At 40.0% G+C, this 22,888-nt stretch overlaps 1 protein-coding gene across 1 annotated transcript; it reads right to left on the bottom strand.

Annotated features, from left to right (window-relative positions):
* Positions 1-599: 599 nt before the first annotated feature.
* On the bottom strand, positions 600-22,480 carry ankrd28b (ankyrin repeat domain 28b). Its single transcript, XM_058085165.1, has 28 exons — positions 22,200-22,480; positions 20,269-20,352; positions 19,900-19,978; positions 17,884-17,954; positions 17,578-17,778; positions 15,605-15,692; positions 15,010-15,152; positions 13,908-14,120; positions 13,753-13,831; positions 13,553-13,667; positions 13,331-13,413; positions 12,151-12,214; positions 11,972-12,040; positions 11,767-11,907; positions 11,522-11,633; positions 11,402-11,428; positions 9,535-9,609; positions 9,256-9,457; positions 7,619-7,706; positions 7,414-7,531; positions 7,075-7,294; positions 5,129-5,216; positions 4,946-5,029; positions 4,710-4,855; positions 4,557-4,639; positions 4,355-4,437; positions 2,803-2,894; positions 600-1,389 (listed from the first exon to the last, which is right to left on the bottom strand). The coding sequence occupies exons 1-28, from the start codon at positions 22,224-22,226 to the stop codon at positions 1,106-1,108; spliced, it is 3,159 nt and encodes a 1,052-aa protein (XP_057941148.1). The 5' UTR covers positions 22,227-22,480; the 3' UTR covers positions 600-1,105.
* Between the last annotated feature and the right edge of the window lie 408 nt (positions 22,481-22,888).

Raw genomic sequence — 22,888 nt, 5'->3', positions numbered from 1 at the left:
TCATAAAATATACACCAATCTCCGTAATGAAATAATCCATTGCAACTTAGACTCCAGTTCTTTTTTTTTTTTTTTGTATGTACATTGTCATTGAAGAAAACCACAAGGAATCCCAACAAATGTACATATTTGCAGTTAGGTTGAAATGACTCAAGAGAGGAAGGTGTGGGAATTTCAATAGCGGGAGATGAAAGTTCGTGTTTATCATAAGACAAGCAGAACCTGATAAAAAAAAACAAACACTGTGCAATAAGTCACACAAAAGTAATTCAAAGTGTATTCTAACCTTGTTACAGTGTTTCACGTCGCAAGGTGGAACCTCAACATGAACGCAGCTCTTCTCAATGAGAAGTTCTCACAAATGCTTTACTTACCTAATGCGACTGCAGACCCTCAGTAACTAATGAAGGCACAAAACCAGCACATAAATAAGACCCAAAAGTACACAAATAATTTATTCTTTAGACTAAACCGCAACAAACAGGTTTGATACACAAAAGGTGAGGTCGATCAACAAAATAATTTGATGTAAATAATTATTTTTAAATAATTCATATCACTAAGTGTGATTTTTTTTTCTTTTTCAAGGGGTCAGGATGTTGTTTTTTTTTTTTTAAATTGATCTTTAAAACCAAGAAACTACCGTTCCCCCCACTTTGTGTGATGCACAGACATTGAAGTGCATTCTGAATTTCATAGCGTGCAGAAATCAACCTTATTTCACACATCTCAAAAAAAACGGTTGCACACCCCCCTCCGGAAAAAACTCCAAAAATTAAAACGAAATAACCTGACAATCTCATTTACACGATTACTTGGGGTTAAAATGCATCCGCATCATTTGGTCCATGCTGGTTTTGCCTTCCGTGAGGTGCTACTGTCCTTCGTCAGCATGTTATTGCAGTAAAAAAGGTTCCTGTACGCCTATAGAGTGCAGTCAGTATCGCCTTTTTTTCAGCTGGAAGGACACGTGGTGCTGGATGAGGTCGGGAGGGGATGACTTTTAAGGCTCCTGTAATGGGGGGCTCATCTCTTTTACCCTCTCAAGCTGGCCATGGGTGAATTTTAAGACACAGTGTGTATGTGTGTGTGTATTCCCCGTCGTTCAGTATGTCTCTGAATCCGAGTCGTTGAGCTCCTCGTCTTTGTAGAAGCCATCGTGATGGCCGATGTTGTTGAAGCTGCAGTAGGAGGTGTGCTGGCCACGCAGTACAGGCAGACTGTCAAAGGTGGCACTCTTGGAGGGGCTGGTGGTGTAGTGGTTCACGGCACTGAATGGAAGGGTGGGCGCTGGGGCGCAAGGGGACACAGGCATCATGGTGGCCAGGATGAGGGCGAGGCAGTCCGCCACGTCTTTGTTAGGGGCACAAGCCAAGGCGGGTGTGTAACCTGGAGAGAATGACCACACGTAAGCTTTACAGTAATCTAATGGTTTTTAAATCAGGCTTTTAACTAACATTTTTTAAACTTTTCTTATGTTTTTATCTTTTTAGTCCTATTTTATGCTCTTGGTCTTCAGCTTTTAACTCCAGTGTTTTGTTTTTATCTTTTTAGTCCCATTTTATGCTCTTGGTCTTCAGCTTTTAACTCCAGTGTTATGTTTTTATCTTTTTAGTCCTATTTTATGCTCTTAGTCTTCAGCTTTTAACTCCAGTGTTTTGTTTTTATCTTTTTAGTAATATTTTTTGCTCTTGGTCTTCAGCTTTTAACTCCAGTGTTTTGTTTTTATCTTTTTAGTCATATTTTTTGCTCTCGGTCTTCAGCTTTTAACTCCAATGTTTTGTTTTTATCTTTTTAGTCATATTTTATGCTCTTGGTCTTCAGCTTTTAACTCCAGTGTTATGTTTTTATCTTTTTAGTCATATTTTTTGCTCTCGGTCTTCAGCTTTTAACTCCAGCGTTTTGTTTTTATCTTTTTAGTCATATTTTATGCTCTTGGTCTTCAGCTTTTAACTCCAGTGTTATGTTTTTATCTTTTTAGTCCTATTTTATGCTCTTGGTCTTCAGCTTTTAACTCCAATGTTTTGTTTTTATCTTTTTAGTCCTATTTTTTGCTCTTGGTCTTCAGCTTTTAACTCCAGTGTTTTGTTTTTATCTTTTTAGTCCTATTTTTTGCTCTTGGTCTTCAGCTTTTAACTCCAGCGTTTTGTTTTTATCTTTTTAGTCATATTTTATGCTCTTAATCTTCAGCTTTTAACTCCAGTGTTATGTTTTTATCTTTTTAGTCATATTTTCTGCTCTTGGTCTTCAGCTTTTAACTCCAGTGTTATGTTTTTATCTTTTAAGTCATATTTTTTGCTCTCGGTCTTCAGCTTTTAACTCCAGCGTTTTGTTTTTATCTTTTTAGTCATATTTTATGCTCTCAATCTTCAGCTTTTAACTCCAGCGTTATGTTTTTATCTTTTTAGTCATATTTTCTGCTCTTGGTCTTCAGCTTTTAACTCCAGTGTTTTGTTTTTATCTTTTTAGTCAGATTTTTTTCTCTTGGTCTTCAGCTTTTAACTCCAGTGTTTTGTTTTTATCTTTTTGGTCATATTTTTTGCTTTTGGTCTTCAGCTTTTAACTCCAGTGTTTTGTTTTTATCTTTTTGGTCATATTTTTTGCTTTTGGTCTTCAGCTTTTAACTCCAGTGTTTTGTTTTTATCTTTTTGGTCATATTTTTTGCTCTTGGTCTTCAGCTTTTGGAAAATGTTTTAATTCTGTAAAGCACTTTGTGTTGCATTTCTTTGCAGGAAAAGTGCTATACAAATAAAGTTGATTTGATTTAGTGCATAAGAATGTACATAAGAATAGTAAATTTACCGTTTTCATCCACCGCAAGGACACTGGCTCCCTTTGAAAGTAGCTCTTGCACTACCACAGTCAGGCCGTTCCTTGCAGCGACATGCAAAGGCCTTGAAAAGAAATATTACAATTAATTTGCAAATAATTTGTCTTTTAATTGTCTGCGCATATGAGTTTGCTTTCCTTGAACATAGTGTGTGCTGTGTTGTATTCTTTAATACAGGGGTCTCAAACTCAATTTACCTGGGGGCCACCGCAGCTAGGTTCTGGGTGAAGCCAGGCCGCATCAGGTTTTCAAAAAAAAAAACAAAACCAAAATGCATTTATTAAAAACTACAAAAAAAAAAAAATCAATAAAAAAAAAACTATCTTCAATGTTTTTGCTTCTGCTATACCCTACACTTTTTCAGTACTTTGGTTCCGGTTTTCCACACCAAAATATCTGATAAAACATTCCACTGTTCTCAAATATCTTCATTTTTATTTTTCTATACACAAAATAAGATTAAAAAAAAAATTAAGAATAAACTGACCTTTCAATCAGTAATAAATAAGTAAAATAATAATAAAACAGCAAATAAGAAAAACGTAAGAAACCACATACAGTTGGTAGAGAAATGATTTTTTTCAGATTCAAATGTAGAGTATTAACAGTTATTTAACCTTTAACATGAACATTAATGAAACTTAATAATTTGACCCAATTAGCAAGTTAGCATCGTACTCAGTTCCATCTGGGAGCAGCGTCGTAACTTTAACAACACGTTTGATGAGATGCTTTATCTTGACGTGTATTTTCCGTTTTATTCCAAATCATTTCCTGCATTTATTTGTACCCAGCGTCATAAGCCTTTAGCTTCATTGCTAATCCAAAGCAAAACAGGTGGTGGTGGTGGTGGTGGTGGTGGTGGTGGGGAGGGGGGGGGGGGGGGGGGGGGGTAAAAATCACGTTAATTGTGTTCAGTGTGCACACAGCTTTAAGATGTTATTTCAACATTAAACTTTGGTATCAAGGTGGGGGCCTCAAACTAGCGTCTGAGACCCCTGCTTTAATACAATACACCGGGAAAAAAAGTGCATTAGTTACACTATATGACACGCCTATGTTGCTCGCTTGTGCATGACAAAGCGTTGCGTGTTCTTTGACCTTTTTGTATGTACAGCAAAAAGAACGATGTACCGTGTAGTGAGAGAACATTCTGCAACATGCTGATAGTGAACTGTGTGGCGTTTGCATGTTCTCCCCGTGCATGCGTGGGTTTTCTTCGGTTTCCTCCCACATTCCAAAAACATGCTAGGTTAATTAGCGACTCCAAATTCTCCATAGGTATGAATGTGAGTGTGAATGGTTGTTTGTCTATACGTATGTGCCCTGGGATTGGCTGGCTACCAGTCCAGGGTGTACCCCGCCTCTTGCCCCGAAGACAACTGGGATAGGCTCCAGCATCCCCGCGAGCCTCGTGAGGATAAGCGGTAGAAAATGTATGAATGAATGAATGAATGTATCAGCATCATAAAACCCTGATCAGAACATCCGTACTAAATAGTAAGAAATATAAATGATACGCACGTCTGTAAGGCGGCGTTCGTGGCATTTATGAGGTTTCTGTCAGTAATCTTCTCCAATATCAACAAGGCACTGGTTTCATGTCCCTGTGGAAAAGTAACAACATTACAAATGGTGATAAATCACATAGCTTCAGTTTCCTGTTTACTGCAAAAGGCAGTAAAAAGAGTGAAACAGAGACCCCTGGTGGTGAAAATATACTGACCTTACTGCAGGCAAGATGAAGTACCGTGTTCTTCACAGCATCCTGCAAAGTCAGATCCGCTTTTGCACTGCTGACTAGGAGCTCTTAAAAAAAAAAAAAAAGTTAATATTAAGTTCTCTCTCATGTATATTTGTTGGTGTGCAGCCTGCGTACCAACAGCGTTGGTCTGGCCGTTCTCAGCGGCCATCATGAGTGGCGTCTTCCCCGCCGCATCCACACCGCTGACCTCGGCATTGTGGCTCAGCAGCAGCTGTAGACACTCAACGTGGTCTGTGAAGGCGGCGGCATGCAGGGGCGTCCTGAGCAAATGGCGCGAGGGCAATGATGCGGTTTTAAATACGTTAAACTTTATTGAGGTTTAACCGAGTGATTGTTACACTTGAGTTCACCTGTTTTTGCCGTCTTTGGCGTTGACAATGCCGGGGCCCAGGGTGTCTATCAGCATCTCAGCAGCACCTTCATTGTCACGGATCCTTCAGAGAGAAAAAAAATAATAATAATGTTGTTGGTTTTTCCTTACCTGTTTTACTTAAGGTATGTCCTCACATATTGCAATAATTGAAATGTCTTACACAGCACAGTGGAGGGGGCTGAATGGATTTCCTTCAGCCTTTTGGAAAACCTCTTGCTCCAGCAGGACCTCCACGCATGTATCGTGTCCTGAAAAAAAAAAAGTATGTTGTTGTAATGGGTCAGAAGATTAAAAAAAAAGACTAAGACGACTATGATGTGCTATATATATCACTATATTGACACTTACTATGGTACCCATTATGTTATTGTTATTGTTAATGTCATATCACCTTGTACTTTGGTACGGGACAAAAAAAAAAATACTAGAAAAAATGTTTTATGAAAAAAGCTACATTAAACTAAATTACAAGAAAAATTTAAAAAATATAAAAAAAAATTAAACTTTATTATGGAAAGCAGGAAGTGAACAAATGTAACAGTTACTGATTGTAAAAGTACCAGATGGAGGGGTAGGATTTAATAAGCTTTGCTTCTTCCTACTCCTTTTGGACATGTGGAACTGTGAACTGATTATGTGATGCATTCAATTGTAATCTGATGCATGTTCAAATGAAATAAAACCATTATCATTACGTTTGTGGACAAGAAAAGCATTGACTTCCACTTGATTCTTGAACCAGTCATGATGTGCTATACATATCACTATATTGACAGTTACTATGGTACCCATAATGTCATTGGATGGTCATATCACCTCATACTTCAGTACGAGGTGCATTAATAAAAATTTTTTTAAAAAAAAAACCTTAAACGATATTAGGAAAGCAGGAAGTGAACAAATGTAAGTTACTGATTGTAAAAGTACCAGATGGAGGTGTAGGATTTAATAAGCTTTGCTTCTTCCTACTCCTTTTGGACATGTGGAACTGTGAACTGATTATGTGATGCATTCAATTGTAATCTGATGCATGTTCAAATGAAATAAAACCATTACCATTACCAAGACTAAGACTCGTGTTATGTTCACGGCCCCCAGACTTTAGTATACGAGGGGGCACTTTTGATAGACACCTGGCCTAGGCCAAAAGTGCTAAGAGCAATGGGAGGAAAAGTCCCAGGAACCTGACTACATCCTACCAGAGTTGCTTCTTGACATCGAAAGCTTTAAGTCTCATCTTAAAACCCATTTTTATTCTCTGGCTTTTAATTTGGAGTGAGTCGTATGGGTCCTGTGTCTTTTAGTTATTTATTTTTATTTTAATTGGTTTTATTTTTTATACTTTTATTGCTTTGCTTCTTGTTTTTAATATTTTAATATCTATTTTACTATTTTATTTCTTATTAGATCTTTTAGTTTTGGATTAAATTCAATTTGTACCTTTATTTATTGTATTTTATTTTGACTTTTTATTTTACTAGTTTAGAAACTCTGTTTATAAAATGTGCAATATAAATAAAGTGGATTGGATTGGAGGGTGGACGAGTGGTTAGTGATCAGACTTCACAGCTAGGAGACCAGGGTCCGATTCCACTCTCGGCTATCTCTGTGTGGAGTTTGCATGTTCTCCCCGTGCATGCGTGGGTTTTCTCCGGTTTCCTCCGACATTCCAAAAACATGCTAAGTTAATTAACGACTCCAAATTGTCCGGTAGAAAATGAATGAATGAATATCTACTATAGGCTGCATGGTGGTTAAGTGGTTAGCGACCCGAGTTCGATTCCACCCTCGGCCATCTCTGTGTGGAGTTTGCATGTTCTCCCCGTGCATGCGTGGGTTTTCTCCGGGTACTCCGGTTTCCTCCCACATTCCAAAAAACATGCAAATTGTCCATAGGTATGAATGTGAGTGTGAATGGTTGTTTGTCTATATGTGCCCTGTGATTGGCTGGCCACCAGTCCAGGGTGTACAGTCTCGCCCGAAGACAGCTGGGATAGGCTCCAGCATACTCTGAATACCACTGAAAGACATCCCTAATCCTGCCACGTTTGGAACAGATTGCATAGCTGTCTTGTCTGCATGAAGAAGAATGTCTTCCATCCATACCGTTGTAGCAGGCCCAGTGCAACGGCGTGTAGCCTTGGCTGTCTGTTAACACTGGAGGTGCTTCCAGTGATTGGGCAGCATGCAGCAGACCTCCCAGTACCCCGATGTGTCCACACGCTGCGGCCAGATGGACCGGCATGCGGCCTTTACAGTCTTGCACCAGAAAGCTGGCATTGTGCTGAAGCAGAGCCTCCACACATTCCTCATGACCAGTCACAGCCTGGGGAAAAAAAATGATAAAAGAACAGATTTGCACAGATTGTTGTTACAGATGGCTGCTTGAAATAATGGACTTTTAATGGTGAGTTAGACAAAGAAATAAGGCAAAGTTAAACTCACTCCTCGATGCAGAGCCGTCCTGCCCCACCTGTCTTTGGCTTCTACGCTGGCTCCCTTGTTAAGCAGAGAATATACACAATCTGTGTGTCCGCTTAGAACTGACAGCATCAGAGGGGTTCTAAGAAGTCACAGACAAAATGTTAGGTATTAGTTCACATTTCTTGAAAAAAAAAATAATGCTAAACTAAATGAATGCAACACTTACTGTCCGTTACCATCTTGAATGTCCACTGCGCTTTGAAGATCAGCATTTCCAATCAGCAACCGTAAACATTCCGAGTGACCATTAGTGGCTGCAGGGGGTTGACCAACAGTTAATTGATATTACTGGGCTTAACCTTTAGATGCATAAGTGAGTCAAAAATGACCCGGTCAGGTTGTTTTCTTGAAATATCTTTGTAATTACATTTTTTTATCATTTCATATTCCAGGTATTCCTAAAAAATTGTTTTGCTATCATACCATTCACATTTTTAACATTTTAAGAAATTTTAGTTTTTGTGTTACTACCCCAACCTTCCATAAGCGGGTCAAAAATGACCTGGTCGGGTCGTTTTCTTGAAATATGTTCGTAATTAAAAATTATTATCATTTCATATTCCAGGTATTCCTCGAAAAACATGTTTTTGATATCATGCCATTCAAATTTTTAACTTACCTTTTATACATTTTAAGAAATTTATGTTTTTGTGTTACTACCCCAACCTTCCATAAGTGGGTCAAAAATGACCCGGTCAGCTCGTTTTCTTGAAATATCTTCATAATTAAAAATTGTTATTTCATATTCCAGGTATTCCTCAAAAAACATGTTTTGCTATCATACCATTCACATTTTTAACTTTTTTATACATTTTAAGAAATTTTAGTTTTTGTGTTACTACCCCAACCTTCCATAAGTGGGTCAAAAATGACCCGGTCAGGTTGTTTTCTTGAAATATCTTTGTAATTAAAAAATTTTCATCATTTCATATTCCAGGTATTCCTCAAAAAACATGTTTTTGATAGCATGTCATTAAAATTTTTAACTTACCTTTTATACATTTTAAGAATTTTTTGTTTTTGTGTTACTACCCCAACCTTCCACAAGTGGGTTAAAAATGACCCGGTCGGGTCGTTTTCTTGAGATATGTTCGTAATTAAACATTATTATCATTTCATATTCCAGGTATTCCTCAAAAACATGATATCATGGCATTAAAATTTTTAACGTACCTTTTATTTTTCTTTTTGTGTTACTACCCCAACCTTCCATAAGTGGGTCAAAAATGACCCGCATGCATTTTCAATGCAATCCAATAGGAACCTTTGATTCTTATCAACTTTGGCTGTCAGGAATAAATTAACTGTAGACCACACGTGTCACCCCTCAGGAAGATTATTTTACACATCAATTGCTAATACAACAAGTATTATCGTCATATAATATTGTGTATGTGTCTTTTATGATATGTTAGTATTATCAACAAATTAGCCTACTTTATAACTAGCTGACACTAACTGGCTAACATTACTATATGTATTGTTGGCCATACTTTATAAATAGCTAACACTAGCACAGTTTTTGTAAAATATAATATGCAGTATAGGTATTACACCTGTCTGAGATACTGTCAATCTGGAACTACTATAGCATTGGCATAGTCAAGTATGCTATAGCATTATTCCTAACCAAAATGGCAAAATGGCTTAAAAACACATTGACTCTAATATGGGTCATTTTTGACCCACTTATGGAAGAGTAAGGTCCAGTCACTCATGCATCTAAGGGTAAATTAGAAGTACACAAGTACTGTTTTTTCAGAAGTATTTAGTACAGTATGTTGACTTATTCCAGGCTCATACCTGCAGCATGGATGGGGGTTCGCTTTAAGGTGAAGTCTTTGACCAGGATGGAGGCACCCTGATTGATTAGAACATCTACACACTCCACATGGCCCTTAAACGCAGCCAAATCTAAAGGCGTGCGTCCTTGGCTGTTTCTCACATCCAGATCCAACAGAGACTGCACCAGGACCTCCATGGCTTGGTGGTGACCGTGATATGCCTGAACCGCACAAATATAAAAGGTTAGATTTAGGGAAGGAATCGGTTTTGGGAAGCTTTTTGATAAATGCGACTCACGGCAAGGTGCAGGGGGCTGATTGGTGCTCTGATGTCAGACTCATTCAGGATGTCCGTCCCTGAGGTTTCCATTAACTAGTCAAATAATAGAAAGATAAAATTGTTTGCTTGACTTTAGAGCTGAGGATCACAGTGACACAGTAATACCGTAGTTCCTCAAATAGTGGCTGAGGGTGTTTATTGACACAACTCTTGCTAGACCTGCAAGGCATGCTATTTATTATTCATTCATTCATTTTCTACCGCTTATCCTCACAAGGGTCACAGGGGTTGCTGGAGCCTATCCCAGCTGTCTTCGGGCGAGAGGCGGGGTACACCCTGGACTGGTGGCCAGCCAATCACAGGGCAGATATAGACAAACAACCATTCACACTCACATTCATACCTATGGACAATTTGCATGTTTTTTGGAATATGGGAGAAAACCCGGAGAAAACCCACGCATGCACGGGGAGAACATGCAAACTCCACACAGGGAGGGCCGAAGGTGGGATTGAACTCGAGTCTCCTAGCTGTGAGGTCTGCACGCTAACCACTCGACCGCAGTCCAGCCGTGCTATTTATTCATTCATTTTCTACTGCTTGTCCTGACGAGGGTCGCAGGGGGTGCTGGAGCCTATCCCAGTTGTCTTTGGGCAAGAGGCGGGGTACACCCTGGACTGGTGGCCAGCCAATCACAGGGCACATATAGACAAACAACCATTCACACTCACATTCATACCTATGGACAATTTGGAGTCGCTAATTAACCTAGCATGTTTTTGGAATGTGGGAGAAAACCCATGCATGCACGGGGAGAACATGGAAACTCCGCACAGAGATGGCCGAGGGTGGGGTTGAACTCGAGTCTCCTTGCTGTGAGGTCTGCACGCTAACCACTCGACCGCCGTGCAGCCGTGCTATTTATTCATTCATTCATTTTCTACCGCTTGTCCTCACAAGGATCGCGGGGGTGCTGGAGCCTATCCCAGCTGTCTTCAATCAAGAGGCGGGGTACACGGTGGACTGGTGGCCAGCCAATCACAGGGCACATATAGACAAACAACCATTCACACTCACATTCATTCCTATGGACAATTTGCTTGTTTTTTGGAATGTGGGAGGAAACCGGAGAAAACCGACACATGCAAACTTTGCATAGAGATGGCCGAGGGTGGGATTGAACTCGAGTCTCCAAGCTGTGAGGTCTGCACGCTAACCACTCAACCGCCGTCCAGCCGTGCTATTTATTCATTAATTAATTCATTTTCTACCGCTTGTCCTCACAAGGGTCGCGGGGGTTGCTGGAGCCTATCCCAGCTGTCTTCGGGCGAGAGGCGGGTACACCCTGGACTGGTGGCCAGCCAATCACAGGGCACATATAGACAAACAACCATTCACACTCACATTCATACCTATGGACAATTTGGAGTCGCCAATTAAGCTAGCATGATTTTGGAATGTGGGAGGCACGCTAACCACTCGACCGCCGTGCTATTTATTAATTTAATGTAAATTTTTACTTCTGTGTTACAATTGGAAGACCAATCGCCTCAAGGTAGTTTTTATTCGAACAATGACACAGTTCAGTTTCAGGCAGTTTTGCACTTGTTTTCTCACTTTCACTTAACACTGACACACTTGACTGAACTACACAATCTATTCAAGTTTGCACTTGCTGCAGTTCTGCAAGACCATGCGTGTACTTTGTTAGTTCTGTATTTAATTTAATGAGCGACTTGTTTATTTTTAGTAAAATTTTCATAGCTTGATTGGTATTAAAAAGCACAGTTGTATTAAAATTACTTTTATTTATTCTTACGTACTTGCTACTATGTGAGGATATATACGGCAAATCACATGAAGAAAATTCACAAATACTACTCACCACATCTAGAGGGGTTTCACTTGCAATCTAAAACAATGAAGGGGTTTCAGATGTACATCTATTAATATAACTAAGCACAGTAAGTTTGAAGCAGCATGAACTCAATGTTGATGCTCTCACCAGTTCCAGACAGAGGCGATGTCCATATGCAGAGGCGTAGTGTACAGCATTGTAGCCCTGATTGTCTCGGATCCCTGGATGGGCATCATTTCGCAGTAGATATCCCAGGCACCTATGTAGAGCCAAAAATGAAAATTAAGATATTTTAAGATATTTTACTTATGTATGCAAGTGTTAATCAGAATTTTTAATTAGTGCATGTGAACTTTTAGCTTTTAAATAAAATAAAAAAACGTAATACTGACTTTCCATCTGTGTCAGAAGCAGCGGCATAGTGGAGAGGTGTGCACCCCCTCTCATCAAGGTCATTGACGCTGGCCCCCGAGCCCACCAGTGCAAACAAACACTGGTAGTTACAGTTAGCGGCAGCGTAGTGCAGGGAAGTCCTGGAAAGGCAACTATTGCTTAGCAGATTAATTGAACAGCGATATTAAAAAAAACATGACAAACCTGCCAAAGTTGTCTTTTTTATTGAAGTCTGCCCCCGTGTTGAGAAGTAGATTGAGACATTCCAGGTTTCTGCAGAGATTTGTACAAGGGTGGCGTTAGCGATAATGCACTTGTTTTGGGCGTGATGAACTGATACAAACATTTGCGTTTTAAGCACATCCATCTCCAACGACACTCACCCTCCAGCAGCTGCAGCATGTAAACACGTCCTTCCAAAGTCATCGGGAGTGTCTATATCAAAACCTGAAAAGGACGAAGAGCAGAGACTCAAATCACCTTAGCACCATTAGCTCGTACAGTTGTAAATTCGAAATACTCATTCATTCATTCATTCATTCATTTTCTACAGCTTATCCTCATGAGGGTCACGGCCGTGCTGGAGCCTATCCCAGCTGTCTTCGGGCAAGAGGCGCCAGCCAATCACAGGGCACATATAGACAAACGACCATTCACACTCACATTCATACCTATGGACAATTTGGAGTCGCCAATTAACCTAGCATGTTTTTGGAATGTGGGAGGAAACCGGAGTACCTGGAGAAAACCCACGCATGCACGGGGAGAACATGCAAACTCCACACAAGAGGGTGGAATTGAACCCTGGTCTCCTAGCTGTGAGGTCTGTGCGCTAACCACTCGACCGCCCAAATTCAAAATACTGTCATACTAAAATATCAGCATAGTGAGCATCAATTTGTTGACAAATAACTTTTATTTAGGAGTTCAGTGTTTCCCACAGGACTGCAATCTATGTGTGGTATTGGGATCAATTGTCTAATTTACATAATTAGCCATGGCGCAAAAATGAGTGTTTGTGTTAGAAACATACAAACATGTAGCAATACAAAAAAAAATCCCTTTAATGTTTTGTGTCTGAGCAACGCATTCATTGCTGCCTGCTAGGGCACTGCGTTAACGTCAGCCTCCTTCTGAGTTCCTTTCGGGTACCTCTGCTGGACACAGGCAACATTGCAGCACCATCAATCTATCCAACTTTTTTTCATTTTAAACTGACATTGGTACATGTTTGTATATTTCTTAGGCACACCTTTTGATGGTTAAGTTACTGTGTGATGAGTTTAGTGTTCTTTGTAGTCAGTTTGTAATGACCTCCTGCGATTTCTGATGGGTTGACAAGCTCGTTGTTACTTTTTTTCATAGTATTAGTATGTTAAGAAGCAGAGTTACGATGCCATCTACTGCACGGCGTTGTAACGACAAGCTACAAAGACAAGTCACTTTACAATGTGCTTGTGAAGGAGGCCGAACTGATAGCTCCAAATGTATCTGTGGCTGTCAAAATGTAATTGTGGCGGGCCACCACAAATAAATCAATGTATGGGTAAACACTAGAGTTACCTGAAGATAGAAGCTTTCGGCAACAGTCCGAGAATCCGCTAAGGGCAGCCAAATGCAATGGGAACATACCGTGGACCCCTCGTCTGTAAAAGACACCATCATGATCACACATTAATGTACATATCACTATACAGTAGAATGTAGCTAATGTAGTAAAAGACACTGAACTACTATTAAATTATGAGTACATGCTAGTAACTGTACTTGTACAAGTTCACCCACTTGGCTGTGTCAGCTCTGTTGGTAATAAGCGTGTTGATGAGCAGCTCGTGTCCGTATCGTGCGGCAATATGCAGCGGCGTATTCCCGTTCTTGTCCTCGCAGTCAATCTCGGCACCTTCAGAGTAGAAGAAACAGAAGAGTGCCTTTGAGCAAATGTTATTCTTTTACTGTGAGTGAGTAACATTTATAAGGGAGCTCACCGTTTTCAATAATTGCTTGAGACCGTGAGAATCTTCCATGTATAGCCGTCATGTGGAGAGGAGTTTTTCCATCTTTACTCTGAATTGGTACAGAGATGTGATTGGATGTTGCGAGAATGAATTCGAACGTGCGGGAGTATGTCTTGATAACTCACCCTGATGTTGACGTCGGCCCCGTTGCACACAAGCAACTCCAGACACAGCGCGCCGTGACGTGAGGCGGCGGTAAAGTGAAGAGGAGCGAAGCCCTTCTCGTTTACCTGGTTGACGCTCGCGCCGCATTCTATGAGCTCGTTCACGACCACGTCTTGCCCGTTGTAGCAGGCCACATGGAGGGGCGTGTTGCCGTATGCGTTCGGCTCATTGATCTAGAAACCAAAATGGACAGTCGTTAATTTTTAGATTTGTTAGAAATGTTCGGAATGAGGAAAATAAGAAGCTAAATACAGTAAACCTCGGATATATCGGAAATTCGCTCACAACGGACAGATAAAAAAGAAACGATTTTTCTGTAATGCATTTCCAATAAAAATTCATTGCATATATCGGATTTTTTATAACGGATTTCGCCTATTTCGGACAAAATCTCCAGTCCCGTTCCAATGCATTTCCATTAAACTTCCCTCGCATATATCGGATGGCCGCATTGTGGCGCTCCGATTCGCCGAATCGTGACAGGCCGCTATACGACGTCATTTGCAGCGTTGCCTGCGCGATTTATATTATTTTATATATATAATATTTTAGATTATATATAAAAGTGAGTGACGTCAATAATACTAGCACAGCAGTGAATGAGATCTTAACCTCACTGTTGGAAATAACGTAGGCCTGACGGGCGTAACAGGGCCTAGCTTAATTAACAATTTGTTATGCTCAGAGTCCAATAAAGTTAAATTCTCATTATCTTACGTCTCTTTTCATTGCCCAGTCCAGGTACATTGGAAACATAGTCAAGGAAGTGCCTTTTTATAACGGATACAATCCGATTTACGCATATACCGGATATAAATCCGATATATGCGTAAAACGGACATTTCGCTTATATTGGACAAAACCAGTGGGAACAATTGAATCCGATATATCCAAGGTTTACTGTAACAGCTCAGAACCACAGAAGAAGACCGATTCTCACTTAGCACACAATATGAATTAAATCTACAATATTACACAACAAAATGTGTACCTAAAAAGCAGCAAAACAGACATATTTAAGGGTCAAAATGACCGAACAGTCTAATAGCGGTTAGAACTCACATCCACCCCGAGGTCCAGGAGGTATTTGACAACGCTGATCATCCCGCTGGAGGCAGCGGCGTGAAGAGGCGTGTACGATTTCTTGTCTTTGCACGCGACTTCGGCTCCATGAGACGCCAGCAACTTTACCACCTCAATGTGACCTGAAGGTCACATTCCCCATGCACATAACATGATTATGCAATTTATTGGAGGAAATAAAGCTGTTGTCAAGGCATAACAGTTATTTAAAATATAATATAATCAGTGATTAATTGCCCCAACACATGTCTGGACTTTGGACTCTTAGGAAAAACAATCAGACTGCACTTCCGGAATAACAAACAAAAAACAGACTGTGTACATATATTTATACTGTTATTCTGTATATTTTGTATTTTTCATATTTTGTATTTTTCATTCTTTTTTAATAGATGTGTCTGCACCTACTATACCAAAACAAATTCCTAGTATGTCTTTGATCATACATGGCAATAAACCTGATTCTGATTCTGGTCCAATGTCATCCATTTGACGCATGCAAAGGAGCTCCTATTTCAGGTTTAGGTAACACAGAGAACTAATAATATGACATAACAAGTGGATATATTTTTACCCATGTAGGCTGCCCAATGGATTGCACGCCGGTCCTTCTTGTCGAAGGCATTAATATTAGCCCCTCTGGAGAGCAGAAGCCGAACCATCTGATGAGATTTAAAAAAAAAAAAACACAAACTATGAGTCATGATCACGATGACAACAGTGTTTCTGCATTTCCAGAGTGGAAAAATTAACAACACTATGTTATGTAATCTGATGTGAAAGCATAGAGTGTTTTAGATTAGAAATACATTTTGGTATGTTCAAAACAGGCTACACGGTGGTCAAGTGTTTAGCGCACAGACCTTAATTTGGCGGGTTTTTTACGGTTTTTACCATATTGACCCAAGTACAAGGTAGGAACAAACTCTGCCCGAGGTTCTGTATCCAATGTTGTGTCTGGCCTAAGGGTACTTAATTGAGTTGTGGTCTCCTATAGAGCAGCTACACACAATAACCACCACAGAAAGCTTTCTACATCTTCCAGAATCTGCACCTATTCTAGTAATATTTCCTTGGATTTGTGCTTCTGTTTTAATTTATTCCACCCACGGCCCACACCTCCGGCGTTCCTAACTATGAACCATATAAGGAAGTCCGCCACTCTGTGACATCACAAAGGAACGGTTTTACCACGCCTTTTGAAAACCAACCATTTGAGCCATCACAAACTTCTTTCAGGGCTCACTTCCAAATGCGCAAACCTCATTATCTGAAACTTTGGCATCGTTTAACACGAGAATACTACATTTTAACTACATTTATAGGTCAAAAAAGTGGAAAAAGCATAACAATAATAATGTGTATTTGATACGGGGCTACACGGCGGTCGTGTGGTTAGCGTGCAGACCTCACAGCTAGGAAACCCGAGTTCAATTCCACGCTCAGCCATTTCTGTGTGGAGTTTGCATGTTCTCCCTGTGCATGCGTGGGTTTCCTCCCACATTCCAAAAACATGCTAGGTTAATTGGCGACTCCAAATTGTCCATAGGTATGAATGTGAGTGTGAATGGTTGTTTGTCTATATGTGCCCTGTGATTGGCTGGCTGGCCACCAGTCCAGGGTGTACCCCGCCTCTCGTCCGAAGACAGCTGGGATAGGCTCCAGCGACCCTTGTGAGGATAAGCGGTAGAAAATGAATGAATGTTCAAAACAAGACTGAGGGGACACGCAGTGGAATTCAATAAACTATGGTCACCTGAGTATTTAAGGGTTTCACTACAACAATGCCGATTTAGCTCGGCTTGGGTATTAATACTTGATTAGAGCAGTCTAAATTAATTAGACTGCATGGAAGTACACAGACTTGTGTGCTAATCACTCAAAATCTCGGTATCTCATGGAACTACGATAATTTCCAATGTATAAGCAGGGTACTTTTTTTTAATGCTGTGGCTCTTAAAGCAGTGCGGCTAATTAATGGCTAAATTATAATTTTGTAGCATCTCATTTACTTACTAATCATTTATAAGACAACAGTCTGACTCAATGCGTAATCTTACAAAGAATAAACTCATCACACAGCAACTTAACACCCAAAAAGGTGTACCTAAGAAATATACCGTAACAACAAGAGTTAAAAATGAAAAATATATATATTTAAAAGTTTTTCCATAATAATATCTCATTGTGCCTGCCGGGGCGCTGCAATGTCGTCAGCCTCTCTCAGAGTTCTGGGCTCCTCTGGGTGCCGTTGATGGACAGAGACAGCATTGCAGCATCATCCATACATCTATAGTCTATGCCGCTTGTTGTAAAATGAAATGAAGTGCTCAAATGCAATGAATTATGGGAAAATTTTGATAGTTCTAAACCGTCCCGTTACACGCCTAAACATTGTAGTGCACCGTAATGTAGAACTGCATTGCATTACATTTAGAATTAGTTCTATTATATGTTACCCACTGATGTAGCTGCAATTTATTTATAATAAATTTATGATAAATTTATTTTATTATAAACAGACACATATAAAGGGATGAATATTACCTCCAAGTGACCACTGAAGGCTGCATGGTGCAGCGCCGTCCGTCCGGCTCTATCCGACACGTTGACATTACTCAGCTGCGGCACGAGCGCTTCCGCACATCGGACCGCCTTATTTGCCGCGGCGATGTGCAACGGCGTCTGCCAGTTCTTGTCTCGTGCGTTTACGTCTGCAGAGTGCTTGAGCAACACTTGCACGGCCTCCTGCCGCAAAGAATGTCACAAACATAAGATTAGAATTTTGACCTTGTTTAATATTCACTGTGGTGTGTTTGTGTGTACGTGAGAGAGGATATTCATATACAGTACCTCGCTGCAGGAGGCAACAGCTCGGTGCAGAGGAGTGAGCCACTTGCTATCTTTGGCATTTACTCTGGCACCTACAGTACAAGTCAGGTGACACCGGCAGTGAGGCTATTTAAGGACATTTAGGATACAACTTGCACAACAAAGTGGACTTGTATATACATAATAGGGGTGTGTATTGGCAAGAATCTGGCGATACGATACGTATCACGATACTAGTCTCACGATACGATATATCACGATATTTTTTTTGTTTTTCTTGTAGTTGAAGATTATTTCCTGGAAAAACTGAATTACACCAACAATATGCACTTACTAAACACATATTTATTCGATTAGAACAGTATGTTATGCTGTATCACAAACTTAAAGTGTAGCATTTGGATAAAATACAAAAAAAAACATAAAAAAAACATTCACATTTGATTAGCTGTGGAAAAAATGTATACAGTCCCTGACTTATCCACCATCAGAAGAGTATTTTTGTGTAACAAAGTAACTAACATCAGTAAAAAGTCATTTTAGGATGCTTGAAATAACCTTTACTTAACAAAATAGTGATATCAATTTGAAAAATAAAATACCTGCAATATCACAGTACTACTTTTGTAGCATACAAATGCCTAAAAATATCCGTATCATACTTTTTAACGAAGTATTGCGATATATCACCAAAACAATATTTTCTTATGTATACAGTATACAGTCCCTGACTTATCCACCATCAGAAGAGTATTTTTGTGGAACAAAGTAACTAACATCAGTAAAAAGTCATTTTAGGATGCTTGAAATAACCATTACTTAACAAAATAGTGATATCAATTTGAAAAATAAAATACCTGCAATATCACAGTACTACTTTTGGAGTATAAAAAAGGACCTTCGCATTGCTTGCTAGCGGCAGGTCCTCATGGTGTCTTGCAGATTTGTCGTGTTTCCTGAATACTATTATTATTATTATTCGGGAAACACGACACATTTTACAAACTGCATGGGTTTTTGTTGTTATTTCTGCACACCCTACTTTGTGTAGAAATCCAAAATGTGTCCACACTTGAATAAATACCATATACAGTCTATGATAAATGCCTAAAAATATCCATATCATACTTTTTTAATATCGATACAGTATCGTGGAACAAAGTATCGCAATATATCACCGAAACAATATTTTATTACACCCCTAATACATAATTACAAACAAACTGAAGATGACAAAATACTTCATTTTGTATGGATTTTTTTTTATGATTACCGGAGAAACAGACTAGCTTAATGCAAACGTCTCGGACAGTCAAGTCAAGTCAATGCGACCAATGCGGTTAGTTCGGGCCATTCATTCATTCATTCATTCATTTTCTACCGCTTTTCCTCACAAGGGGTGCTGGAGCCTATCCAAACTGTCTTCGGGCGAGAGGCGGGGTCCACCCTAGACTGGTCGCCCGCCAATCACAGGGCACATATAGCCAAACAACCATTCACACTCACATTCATACCTATGGACAATTTGGAGTCGCCAATTAACCTAGCATTCATTCATTCATTCATTTTCTACCGCTTTTCCTCGCGAGGGTTGCGGGGGGTGCTGGAGCCTATCCCAGCTGCCTTCGGGCGAGAGGCGGGGTCCACCCTGGACTGGTCGCCCGCCAATCACAGGGCACATACAGACAAACAACCATTCACACTCACATTCATACCTATGGACAATTTGGAGTCACCAATTAACTTAGCATGTTTTTGGAATATGACAGGAAAACTGAGTTAGTTCGGGGCTAATGCTAACAAAAAGAATTATTACACACAATACAATTATTAACTCCAGCAATACGTCACTGAGCGACAGAATCGAGCGGAAAATTCCTGCTCCCTACTTCCCTAGTTTTATTTTAAATCTTACATAAACAATTGCCTGAAAGTGTGACATTGGAGCGTCCATTGTTTTTGTGTAAAAGGGCACAACCACATCCTCTCACAACACAAACTCTTAAGCTAGCTGTAGCCTTGCAACACAAAACACACCTGAAAGTATCAGAAGCTCTATAACTTCCGCATCTCCAAGGTAGGCGGCAGCATGCAGTGGTGTTCGTTTCTCATTGTCCTGCATTGAGAGAGACATTAAAAAAAAACATATAAATACATTACTGCGATCTTGATGTGTTATGACAAATAACACAAAAATGCTGATTATGGTGATTATTAAAAACCCTGTGATCATCATTCCTGCTGAAAGTGCCGTTTGTCACTTTGAACGTCAGCAAGAAACGCAATACAATAAAAATGGCATTTGCAAAAGGAAATGTGACTGTGCCGTTTTCACTGAAGCAATTCAAGGACAAGATAAAAGTGTGCGGCTTTCAAAAATAAGACGGTAAAATATTCAGGGATTACCTGTGCATTCACATCTTCCTTTTTGAATATGAGTGACCGCACTTCGTCGGGGTCCACATTGAAAATGGCTTTCAGCAAAGCAGGCTGGAATGAAAAAAATGGCGAGAACATCATGTCAAGGTCACTTTTTTTAATTAACAATTTTGTGTTTCCCTTACATAAATACTTCTTATTTTATATTCACCTTGCTGCAATCTGTTCTTTTATGTTATTTTATTATTCCATACAATAATTTGGTCCACTGCATTTTTTTAAACTCATTAAATTCATTCATTCATTCATTTTCTACCACTTTTCCTCACGAGGGTCGCGGGGGTGCTGGAGCCTATCCCAGCTGTCTTCGGGCGAGAGGAGGGGTACACCCTGGACTGGTGGCCAGCCAATCACAGGTCACATATAGACAAACAAACATTCACACTCGCAATATTTTTTAAATTAAATAATCATGGTAAATTTTATTTTTTAGACATTATTTTAGACAAACAACCATTCACACTCACACAATTAACCTAGCATGTTTTTGGAATGTGGGAGGAAACCGGAGTACCCAGAGAAAACCCACGCATGCACGGGCAGAACATGCAAACCGTACACAGAGATGACCGAGGGTGAAATTGAACTTGGGTCTCCTAGCTGTGAGGCCTGCATGTTAACCACTCGCCCGCCGTGCAGCCTACAATTATTCATTCATTCATTTTCTACCGCTTATCGGTAGATAAGAAGGAATAGTATGACGGTGGTTTTGAACCTACCGACTACTGATTTCGAACGACTCCATTAATGCGAGCATTCAAACGAGGCAAGACAACAACACCAGTAGCTCGTCTCTTACTGTCACACAACAAGTATCTCCCTCTGTAACGTACATGAATATCTGCAGCCACAACGATCAATTCACGCTAACAAGTCGGCGCTTGTGCTCCTTACTACAAGCGTCTCATTTTTTTTGTTTCCAATTGCACAGCTCAAATGCTGCAGGAGATTTTCTATGCTCCTTGTCTCATGCAAGGCCTCTAATACTGTCACCATGGAGACGGCTCTTCAAGCAACTTACACTTACAGCTTACAGAAGACCAAGGCACCAGATCATTGGAAAAAACGCTCGGTGACGACACATACACACACATGGAATAACAAACTAAGCCTAACAAACACTTGAGTTTCATGGAAGCTGTGTTTGTATTCACAATAATGAGGGCTTTATAAAACCACGTGACATATGACTTCCCCTAACACTCATAATGTATGTTAATTATTATAAAGATATGTTATAGACGTTACAAAATGTAATACAGGTCAATAGGAAATGTGCAGAAATAAATAATATGCACACAAGTGAACGTTTTTAATCAAATAACAATAGCTTAGTGGGATGTTGATATCAAAATGACGTAATTTCTTTGTCTTGTTTGCTTATGCTGCAATGTCGTCGCTATAGCAAAAAAAAAAAAAAAGGTAAACATATCATAAGGCATGTCTCACCGTCACACCAAACACAGCGACATGGTTGTCATGGTACGAGTCTCAAGAACATTTGACAGAGCAAATATCAAACGTCATTTTGGTTGTTTTTGTAGTCCAATAGCTCATTAGCTGTAGAGAAGAGGAGGAGGCTAATTGCTGGAGATAAGCAGTCTTGTTTAACAGGTTACCTCTCATCCGTGCCATTAAGAGTCCCCCATGCATAAGAGATTGGTATTATGGTTACAACAAAAGCTGTGGTTGTGTTTAGATTAACCACCTGTGATGTATAAGCTAGGTAACGCATAGCAGCTCATTTGAAACATACATTCAAGTGCTATAAGAAACGTTTCCGATTCAGATAATAGCTAGATATTGCAATTGCATTGCCCTGGAAAGACTGAAATCGATGCTAACACTAGCTAGTCTAATGCTATCTTTAGATCTGCCCTCTCACACAGCGTTCTTACCTGGTCTCGAATTTTGAGAACCACCATATTTGTGTGGTTTTACGTGTTCTCATGCAGACTCGTAAAGGGATATTTGTTTCCTTTCCTGACAGCAGTGTTTTTGATCTTGTTGCTACCTCAGCCGCTGGTTCTGCTGGAGGCCTAGCGTGACGCTAGCTTAGCTGCCTTGCTAGAAACCCTGGCCTGATTGCATGCAAGCAAACGAGTAGCGGAAACTCCATAACATTAGCGCCGCCATGTTCCACCTCCCAAAATGATGCTATCCGATTGGTCAAATATTCCCCGTGAGGAAGAAAGAATACAATTGGCTGGCGCTCTTTGACGCATTTGATTTGGGTATGTGAAAGTGCCCAAAAAGGGCAAGGACACTAGAAATAAGGGGTTGTATGCTTCCTGCACTTCCGTAATACACATGCCTGGTTTGGCCGCCATGATGGTGAGCGGAATCCAGAAACGGTGCACTGCAAACATGTCTTCTGCACAGTGCGCGGATATTAATTGCTCTAATAGACGCTACAAACGACTAGACGAAACAAAAAAGAGGTATGTGTCCTACAAATGTTACTGATTTATAAGACTGGCTGTTGTCGTCCGACACAATATAGCTTTAAGCTAATCGTTTAGCTGGGTAATTAGTTTAATTACTGACAGTCAGTGGTGATGTTTCTCAGATTCTCAGGCTTTTATTG

This window comes from Doryrhamphus excisus, chromosome 10 (genome assembly GCF_030265055.1).
Source record: "Doryrhamphus excisus isolate RoL2022-K1 chromosome 10, RoL_Dexc_1.0, whole genome shotgun sequence".
In the NCBI taxonomy this organism is placed as follows: Eukaryota; Metazoa; Chordata; class Actinopteri; order Syngnathiformes; family Syngnathidae; genus Doryrhamphus; species Doryrhamphus excisus.
This window is presented reverse-complemented; position numbering and strand designations above follow the sequence as displayed.

Coding starts and splice junctions, on each gene's coding strand:
- ankrd28b (XM_058085165.1), bottom strand. CDS start 22,226: ATGGTGGTTCTCAAAATTCGAGACCAG. Junction 9,458..9,534: donor TCAGCCCCCTGCACCTTGCC/GTGAGTCGCATT, acceptor TGTGCGGTTCAG/GCATATCACGGTCACCACCA. Junction 7,707..9,255: donor AACCCCCATCCATGCTGCAG/GTATGAGCCTGG, acceptor AACCCCCTGCAG/CCACTAATGGTCACTCGGAA.